The sequence below is a fragment of the Mesoplodon mirus genome (assembly GCF_964341445.2).
Source record: "Mesoplodon mirus genome assembly, chromosome: 3".
Classification (NCBI taxonomy): Eukaryota; Metazoa; Chordata; class Mammalia; order Artiodactyla; family Ziphiidae; genus Mesoplodon; species Mesoplodon mirus.
The window spans coordinates 38,164,498-38,174,302 of record NC_138978.1 but is presented as its reverse complement, the minus strand read 5'-3'; the positions used below and the strand labels follow the sequence as shown (position 1 = coordinate 38,174,302).

At 61.1% G+C, this 9,805-nt stretch overlaps 1 protein-coding gene across 1 annotated transcript; it reads left to right on the top strand.

Annotated features, from left to right (window-relative positions):
• Positions 1-4,986: 4,986 nt before the first annotated feature.
• Positions 4,987-9,519, top strand: CLDN19 (claudin 19; the record flags this gene model as incomplete). The annotated part of the gene is made up of 5 exons (XM_082614352.1): positions 4,987-5,209; positions 6,458-6,622; positions 6,731-6,815; positions 8,589-8,741; positions 9,471-9,519. 5 exons carry the CDS (start codon positions 4,987-4,989, stop codon positions 9,517-9,519), a joined length of 675 nt encoding a protein of 224 aa, XP_082470478.1.
• Between the last annotated feature and the right edge of the window lie 286 nt (positions 9,520-9,805).

The window sequence follows — 9,805 nt, the reverse complement described above, 5'->3', positions numbered from 1 at the left end:
CAGAACTTTGGGGGTCCCCACCAGCATTTGGGGGGCGTTCAGAGCCAGGAGACTAAGGTCAGTGTAGACAGAGGAAGAGTCAGAAGACTGGGCCGGGCTGCAGGCAACTGGGGCTCTGGAGGCAGTGGGGTCCAACAGAGGACACGAGGACCAGCCGTGAGCAGGGGAACCAAGAGGCCTCGTCCTGGAAGCCGATGAGAGTGTTTCAGGAAGGAGGGGGTGAGCAGCGGTGTCTAATGCTGCTGAGAGGTTGAGCAAGATAAGAACTGAGAACCCTCTTTTGGATTTGGTGACATGGGGATCAGGGAGAACTTTGGCAAGAGATGTTCTGGTCGACGAAAGACTGGAATGAGTTCAAGTGAGAAGGGGAGGAGAATGAGTGGTGCTGGTGGGTATAGACAGCTCTTCTCAGGAGTTTGGCTCTCCGTGGGAGGCAGGATGAGCTGGAGGGAGATGTGAAGTGAAGGAATGGTGGTTTTTTAAGCTGGGAGACAGTATGCTCATGGGAACGATCCCACAGGGACAGTCACCATTCCTTTAGTCTTTGGTGATCCCGTGTCCTGTTTGGATGACCCACTCGCCGTATGGAGAGAGGACCATGTTAATGGCAAGAGCACGAGCTTCACCACGTGCTGAGCTGGGCAAGACTCACTTCCACCACTTCCAGTTGTGTGACCTCTGAGTGTGTTTCGTCACCAGTAACATGAGATTACAGTCCTTTCCTCCCACGATGGCTGAGAGTGTCAATGAGGGAATACTCAGAGAGAGCCTGGCACAATGCTTAGCACACAGGAGATACTCAACATTACAGAAAACTCCATCAGCCTGATTCTGGTCTTCCAGAAGTTTCCACATCAAGGCAGGTGACCTTCACAGTTTCAAAGTATGCTAAACACAGACAGCAGACTATCTCAGTTTAGCTCATGAAAGACCAAATGTTTTCAAGGGCAACAGAACTGGGATAAGTGAATATAATTACGGTGGGTGAGTCCTCCCAGCAGCAGGAGGTGATGGCGGGGTCCGGGCTGAGATGCTGTGATTGCTTGGCCCGTTTGTAAAACACAGGCATGAGCAGGTCAGCCCTGGGGAAGTCTGCTTGAGGTGAAGGGAGAGCAGCCATGGGAGCATTAGATGGGACAGGAGGCAACTCAGCAAACTCGAGGGAGATGTGGACGTGGAAGACGTCCATCTCTGGCACCCCAGGCAGCTGGCAGAGCTCTCAGCAGGGGTGCCAAAGAGAGCCAGTGCTCAGGGTTGTTTGGGGAAGAGAAGAGGACACTACCGGACAGCCACGTGTGCTGCAGAGATGCCCTCACCCTGGGTTAGGCATGGGACACAAAAATGGGGCCAGTGGTAGGGCTGGGAGATGCTTTCAGTCCTCAAGAAGGAGGCAAACGAACAACGTACCAAGTGCTGTGAAAGGAAATATGCAAAGAGCATTACAGATCCCAGATCAGAGCACCTGACCCTGCCGGGGCAGGCAGGGCACTGGGGTGACCACACTGCTGGCTGCACTGCTTTCTAGCTGTGCCACCTGGACAAGTCCTCTCCATTCCGAGCCTGGGATTCCACGGGAAAGTCAGACTCAGAGTTGGGGGCAGTTTGACCAGCACCACCTCCTGAGCCTCCAATGTTTCAGGTGGTGGCTGCAGAGAATGTGCTGGACGGCAACCAACCGAGTCGGACCCTCCTGACTGGCAGTGGGAAAGGACCAGGGAGGGGGCTCCAGGGTTTCACTGGGCGGGAGACAGAAACAGTTCATCCTCACACGCATCAGTCAGTAGTCAGCACAGATCTATCTACAAAGCACCCGCCCTGCCAGGCACTGCCAGGCAGGAAGGGGCAGCGGGTCATCAGCCACCAGCAGTCGCCCGCACCCAGGGTGAGGGCACAAGGGGGAGACTGCCCAGGAGGCAGTCTTTTTGGAACGGAGCTTTCATTAGCCACATTTCTTCAGGCATATTATGTTTTTCAAAAGCACTTCTCACCCATCTTGATTCTTGTGAACTCCCTCATGACCTAGACAGATGAATGCTATTATCCCTATTTTTCAGTTTGGGAACCAGGGCCAGAGAAGCTAAGGGACTTGCCTAGCATCACACAGCTTTTCAGTGGCAGAGGTAAAGCTAGAACCCCAAGCTTCTCATAATGTAAGTGAAAGCACCTTTTAAACAGTGAAGCGTGACACCCCAGGGCGGTTTCTAGTTAGCTCTTAACGGAGGCTGGGGTGGGTCCTGAGCCTTCCTGCTCTCCCCGCGTGCCTGGGAGTCGCTGGACTGCAGGGGGACACTGGGGTGGTAGGAGTCCTGATGGAGAAGCTACACAGGGTTAGGGAACTCTACTCCAGGAGCGGGATCTGAATACCAAAGGGCTTTGGAACATTGGTGAGGGAAGGCCATCAGGGCAGGAGCGGATGTTTTGGTAGAATAGACTCAAGACCTCAAATAACAGAAGGGATAAACAGAAGAGCTTCTGTATAACAGATTCACTTTGCTGTACACCTGAAACTAACACAACATTGTAAATCAACTACACTCCAATAAAAAAAATTTTTTTTTTGTTTTAAAGAGGAGCACTTCTGAGGGAGATGTGAGCCTCATTCTGGACCATAAAGTGGCTCAGGTTCTCGGTGTGGGGGAGGGCTCTGGGGGTGCCCAGGGTGGAGGAGTGAGCAGGCCCTGGGGCAGCTGTGTGACCCTAAGAGGCTAGCTTCCCCTCTTTGGCTCTCAGCTCCTCATTTGTCAACGGAGGGGCTTGCAGTCCCTGGTCTCCAGGGCTGTGTGGCTCTGACACTGTTTCTGTGTGGCCTTGAAGATCCCGAGGCTCAGAGACCTGACTCAGGTGCTCCTCAGGACCGGAATGACCCCTGTATCCTCACAGAGAGAGCCCTGCGGAAGGCTGGGAGAGGGACACCCGGCCTCTGGGAATCACTGCGCTGCGCGGTCGCCCCATGCGCGCACCTCACACTCCCTCAGACGTTGGGCAGCTCCCTCGTGACTCCGCGAAGCCGACGTCCCCTTTAGAGGTGGGACGAGACTCCACAGCCAGCTCAGCCTCGCCCCTCCAGCGCTCCTGAGAAAGGCGGGGTGTGGGGTGGACAGATCAGATAGGAAAGCCCCCCAGCCCCTGGCTTCCTAGCTTGGGGTAGGTCACCTCTCTGACCTTGGCTCCTTATCCGTGAAGGGACGTCCATCGTGAGGGGGCTGCCTTGAGGATTAGACGGTTAAACGCGTAGAAATGGAGCTCCCTGCGGCCCCGGAGAGTCTCCACTCTGGGCTCCGGCTGTGTGCTCTGCTCATCCCCATCGCACAGTCTCTCACCGTCCGTGGTAGAGGAATCGGAATTCGGGACTGGCTTCTGTACCACGGATCCAGGCCCCGCTAGCTTTGGGGGACGCGCAGGCCGCCCCAGGAAGCAGGTCTGCGTGTGCACACATCCACGTGGCTCAGGCCTTCCCAGCACGGAGGGCCGGGGTGAAGGGGGTGGGGAGGGAAGGGGAGCAGTGTCGGGAACCGCAGGCCCGCCCAGCAGAGCCCACCGCCCCCTCGAGGGCAGGCCCCTCCCCCAGCTGGCCGCCGCGGGGCCGCGGGCCATACCAGGGCCCACGCGCGGGCGGGCGCACAGGGCAGCATTGTCTGCAGCGCCGGGCACCCTCTCGTTTGCATAGCCACGTGAAGAATGCGAGGGAGGGAGCGGGCGGGGCTGTCCCTGCGGAGGGGGTCTGGGTCTGGGGTGCAAGGAGGCCAGGGTCTGCGGCGGGACCCTGCCTTCCCCCAGTGCAGTCCGGCAAAGGGTGCGTGGGCTGCTGGGGTTGGAGGGGGCGCCGGGGGGCTGGCGGGAGCGGGGTTGTGACATTCCCCTGTACCCACGCCTGGCGAGCCGAACTGAACGTGAGGGGATTGCTAATGAGGTCGAGGAGAGTTAAACATTCCCCTGCTGCAGGGGGCTGAGCTGGGACGGGAGAGAGGAGGGGAGGTGGGGCGCTCGGAGGGGGCAGCCTGAACCCCGGGAATGTGCAGAGGCCACTGCCCGCCCCCAGGCTGTTTGGAGCTGGGGGCTCAGGGGCCTGTGCCTGAGGCCCCAGCAGGAGCTGCTAAGCCAGCCAGCAAGGGGATTAAAGGGGCTGAACAGTCTGCCTTCCTTCAGGCTGATCCCAGAAGGTCGGTGCTGTCTCCCACCTCCCTGCCAGGCTCCTTGCTGGCTGGTGGCCAGCCCTGTCCCAGCCTTCACGGGGTCCCTCTTCTGCCCCCCTCAGATCTCAAACAGATCCCACACTGAGTCTGGCCTCTGCTGTTTTGGATACACATGGGCCCCAGGTACCAAGGACCCCCACTCCCCAACACCCCTCCCCAACACAGTCTCTCCATAGCTGACCTCAGAACCCGCTCCAAAAGTTCTCCCCAGTGTCTAACCCTAGTCTTACCTCCTGCAAATTGGAGTTCCATTTTCTTTCTGTCCTGCAGTCAGAGGACAGAAAACCCCAAGGGTCACATCAGCAGTGCAAGGGCAAAGTCCATCACCTCAGTGCTGGTGTTTGGGACAGGAATTAGGAGAATTTTAGGGCACCCTTATCAGGCTCCTAAAGGGGTTTCCCTAGGGGAAAGGCCCTGAGGGCCAGCCGGGGGTCACTCCTCCCAGCCCCTCCCTTCTCCATCCCTGGGGAGGGGCACCACCTTGGCCACGCCCCATGCCCCACCCCCCGGGGGCTGGGCAGGAGCTTTGCTGGGGACCTTGCCCTGGCTTAGGTGGCGGCTGTGGGCGGGCCCCTGGCCTTTCCAGCTCGGGCCTCCCCCAGCATTCTAGAGCCTGAAGCCACTGCCTTTGCTGCTACCACTGCAGGGCTGTCACCTCTCCTTCTCAGCCTCTGACCACCTGCCGCACCCCACCCCCAACCCAGCTGCTCCTGTCACCTGGCCATGACCTCGGCCCCCCCAGGGACCCTGGCCCAGCCCTGAGCCCTGGAACCCCCATCCCCTCCCCTGGGCCATGGCCAACTCAGGCCTTCAGCTCCTGGGCTACTTCCTGGCCCTGGGTGGCTGGGTGGGCATCATTGCCAGCACAGCGCTCCCGCAGTGGAAGCAGTCCTCCTACGCAGGCGACGCCATCATCACCGCCGTAGGCCTCTACGAAGGGCTCTGGATGTCCTGCGCCTCCCAGAGCACCGGTCAGGTGCAGTGCAAGCTCTATGACTCGCTGCTTGCCCTGGAAGGTAGGCCTCATGCCCGCTGGGATGGGGAGGTGGGATATGGGGCTGGGAGGTCCGGAGCAAGCTTTCCCACGGTCTGCCGTCTGCACTGGGTTGCCCTCTCCAGCCCCTGCCTCCCGTGCACTCATGAAGATCCAGGCCAGCCTGGTGCCCTCCTGGGGGCAGGGGCTCTAGGTTCCAGCAGCCATGGGTCCACATGCCAGCTCTGCCACTGTAACCTTGAAGGAGTCACTGACCCTCTCTGTCCTCATCTGGAAAGGGGACTAGGACTTTCACAGGACTCTGGGTCAGAGGTGATGAGTGCTTGGCACTCAGAGGCTCTAAGTCAAGACCCTTCCCTCCATTTCTCTCCATACTCTGCAGACACACTCTGCGCATACACCTACTTGCCAGGCCTGCCACGTAGACAAGTATGCTGGCACTCGGGTACACGTACCCACACGCACAGACACACAGCCACACACGTGTACATGCACGTCCACACCCAGGCGCTTGGGCACACGGGTGGCTCTCTTCCCCCTGGGGTGTAGGGGTTGAGCCTGACAAGCTGGCTCGTAAACAGGCACCACTGCAGCTCTACCCCTGGCTGGGGGCCGACCCGCCCGCCCTCCGCCCCAGGGCCACACAGGCTTGAGCTGGGCTGCTGTCCCATGGCCCCCGCCACTCCGGACCAGGCAGGTCATCTGGCCTCCCTCAGGGACCCAGATCCCCTGAGCTGCCCCCCAGGCCCGGGACTGACGCCGGCAGCAGGCACACAGCTACCATGGGTGACTCAAAGGGCACAGGGGAAGGTAACTAGAGTCGGAAAGGACAATGGGGGAGGCATCCCTGTCCAAGGGCCAACCTGGGCTGAGCTGGGCCTCAGACACCCTAGGTCCTCTTTCTGGTGAATCTGAAAGGCCTGAGGAGAAGCTGCCCCCCGCTGCCTGGGAGGGGTGGGCCCCAAAGGGAGGCGCCTGGCCAGAAAGCAGCTGATGGGAGAACTCATACCACCCTGTCACCACACACTACCTGGAAGAACCTTCCAGGGAGAGCGAACGGTGGGGTTAAATGGTGAGGCGCAGCCTCCACACTCTGCCCTCACGCCCTGTAGTCACCTGAGCCCTCAGGATCCCCTCACACCTGCTGCAGGTAGTAGCCCAGGAGGAGCATCCTGCTCTAGCTCCCGCCCCTCGCATCTTGGGCTCCTCCCCCCCGCCCACTTCTCCCCCCCCTCCCCCCCCCCCGCTCAATCCCTCCCGCCCCATCCAGGTCACATCCAGTCAGCGCGAGCCCTGATGGTGGTGGCCGTGCTCCTGGGCTTCGTGGCCATGGTCCTCAGTGTCATCGGTATGAAGTGCACCCGGGTCGGAGATAGCAACCCCATCGCCAAGGGCCGAGTGGCCATCGCTGGGGGTGTGCTCTTCCTCCTGGCGGGTGAGTGCCTGGCTCCTCCTCCATCCTCTTGACCGTGGCAGGTAGCCCCATCCTGGGGGGCCCTCTGGAGGCCAGAGCAGAGCTGAGACCCCCCGACCCTGTCCTTAGGCATCTGCACTTTGACGGCTGTCTCGTGGTATGCCACACTGGTGACCCAGGAGTTCTTCAACCCCAGCACACCCGTCAACGCCAGGTGAGCACCAGGGCATGGCTTGGGCCAGGTAACAGGCTGGGCCTCCCACTCCACCTCTTCTGGGACCACTGGCCTTTGTCCAGCAGGGCACTTGGAGGGGGAAACAGGGGACGGACGAGCCCCAGGTGCTGTCATTGAGAAGCTCTCTGGAGTGGGGAGCAGCCGTGGCTGGGCCCTGAACGCCACCCCAGTAGCTAAATGCCCTGGCTCTGGATTTAAATCCCAGCTCTGCACGGGCTGGCTGTGTGACTGGCAAGTTCCTTAACCTCCCTGTGCCTGGTTTCCTCCCCTGTAAAAGGCAGCTAGGACCGAGGATGGAGCTCAGTGTGGTTGTGAGGGTTCTGTGAGATGGTGCAGGTGAGGGACTTAGCACAGTGCCTGGGCTGTTATTTCTGTAGGAGGCACAGTGACTTTGGGCCAGAGAGATGAGGCTGGAAAAGTCCTAAGGGCAGATGGCAGAGGGCCTTGCAGCCATAGGAAGGTTTTTTTCTGCGTCCTGGTGTGGAAGGCAGGACAGTCCCTCTGGCTGTGGTGTGCAGAATGGTGGGGAGGGAGCAAGGCCAGTAAGGTGCTGATGAAAGCAGAGAGCTTGGGGCCGGGGGCTAGCAGTGGAGAGTAGGCCCAGAGATATTTAGGAGCTAGAGTGGTCAGGACTTGTAAGGCCAGGGTATGGGGGCCGAACAGGGGGCTCTGTGAAGGGCCTGGCCCCTCCCTTACCTCTCAGCTCTTTGGGGAGCAGAGAATGGGATAGTCTCAACCCCAAACACCCAACAGGCCTTGGGCCCTGGGGTGGAGGGAGAATGAGAAAAGAGATGCCTGGGCTGTTGCAGTCGGGAGGGCTCCCTGGAGGAGGCAGCAGAGTGGAGAGGGGGAGGAAATGAAGTCTTCAGGAGTGAGGTTCATTCCCTGGGGCTGGCAGCTCTAGCCATGAAAACCTGCCAAGCAAGCGGTAGCTCTGTTCAGAGATGCCACGCTGGCGCTTGCTCCTGTCCCTTCAGCACTCCGCAAGGCTGCCTGAGTTGCAGGTCCTGTGTTGGGCCCTGGGGACATGGATGAATCCGGTGCTGTCTGCCCTCAAGTTGCTCCCCAGGGAGCCAGACAGACGAGGAACTGATCAGCCACCCAGTGAGAGTCAGCGCCAGGCGGCGAGCGGAGGGGGGTCAGGGGAAGCCTTCGGAGAAGGTGGCATCTGAACTGGGCCCTGGAGGCGGAGCACCGGAGGCGAGACGCTCCGGCAGGGGGCGCCTCGTGCAAAGGCACAGAGGTGGGGAGATCCGGGCGCTGCCGACGGGGCGCCGGGCTGGCCCGCTAGGCTTGTGCGTGGAGAGGCGGGAGTGCCAGGTGGAGCCAGCGGAGGAGACTGGCCTTCTCCAGAGGGCGGCGGGAGCCCGGCGGCAAGTTCCGTGGGCCAGACCGTGACCGAGAGTGGTGGCAGGACTACCCCGCTCCTCCTCTCCCCGACGGGCCTGGCAGGCCCCCCCACGCCCCCTCATCTGGCCGGAGGAGGAAAGGGGCTCGAGGCTGCGCGGAGCAGCCCAGCCTGAGCTGGGTCGCCCCGGGTGGTGTTGATGTGCTTGGGCAGGGGCGGGAGGAAGGGTGAGCGCTCATCCCAACTTACCGGGCGAGTCCGAGGACGCTTGTGAGGCCCCAGCCTCAGCTCCCCACGTCCAGCCCGCCCTCTGCTCTGCCAGGGCGGAGGCCGGGAGCCCCCGGGGGAGGACGGGACGGGGCGGGGGCGCAGGCACACCTGATGGCGTCCTCCACCCCTTGCAGGTACGAGTTTGGTCCAGCCCTGTTTCTGGGCTGGGCCGCCGCCGGCCTGGCCATGCTGGGCGGCTCCTTCCTCTGCTGCACGTGCCAGGAGCCCGAGAGATCCAACAGCAGCCCGCAGCCCTACCGGCCCGGCCCCTCGGCGGCTGCCCGAGAGTATGTCTGAGCCCCGCGCAGCATCCGCCGGCCCCTGCCAGCACCCCGGGCGGGGCCAGGAGGGTGCAGGGTGTCCCCCCAGCTCGGTTAGGCTCTGAGCTACTTGTCCCCAACCCAGGCACCCACCCTGCACTCTGAGACTCAGACCCAGACACTCAGAGAGAGGTGGGAGGCAGGCCCCAGCCCTCAGGCGCACACACATGGCCGGCACAGGTGCAAGCACGGGCACGGACCTGTCCACACCCCGGCCAGCTGCAGTCCCTTTCACGACCACTTATTTACTCACTGACAGGCTATGTGAGTGTCTTCTCTGTGCTGGGCCTCGAGGACATAGCAGTAAAGACAAGCTGGGTGCCCAGTGCCGTGGGGTGACCAGAGCCCATCGCCTCCCCCGGCCTATGGGCTCCTCACAGCAACCCCACAAAGGAGGCAGTGCCAGGGGACCAATGTCCCCGATTTACACACGAGGAAACAGGTTCAGAGAGACCAGGAGGCCTGGCCCCGCTGCCTCTGAATTCAGGTCTCGCAGTATGCCTAGCGCTGCATGGACACCCACACAGATGGCTAAGGCAGGCCATGTCACCCCTGCCCTGGACATGGGCCCCAGTGGGGCTGCTGTGAGCCGCAATGGCCAGTCCCTGGGTCCGTGCCTGAACCCCATAGCCCCTGCCACTCCCCACTGCCTGCTGCTCCCCCCGCTAACCAGCTCTCCTCTCTTTTGACTTTCAGACCAGTTGTTAAATTGTCTGCCTCCACCAAGGGCCCCCTGGGTGTGTAATGTCCAGGTTCCCCAGCCTGGCTCTGTCCCCCTGCCACACCTAGACCGGGTGTTTGGTATCTTTTGGAAAGAAAAGTGAACATCCAGCCCTGAGTGTGGTGTCATTTGATCTGTCCCTGGTATGATGAGGGTGGGGCCTGGCTCAGAGAGGTCAGAGCTGGTCCCTGGGGTCCTTGGGCACAGAGGGAGACAGATCCAGTGTGGGTTACACAGCACATCCAAGCTGATCAGGAACCTCCCTACCTGTCCTTGGGTTGGCACCAGGACCTCCTTGATTGGAGACCCC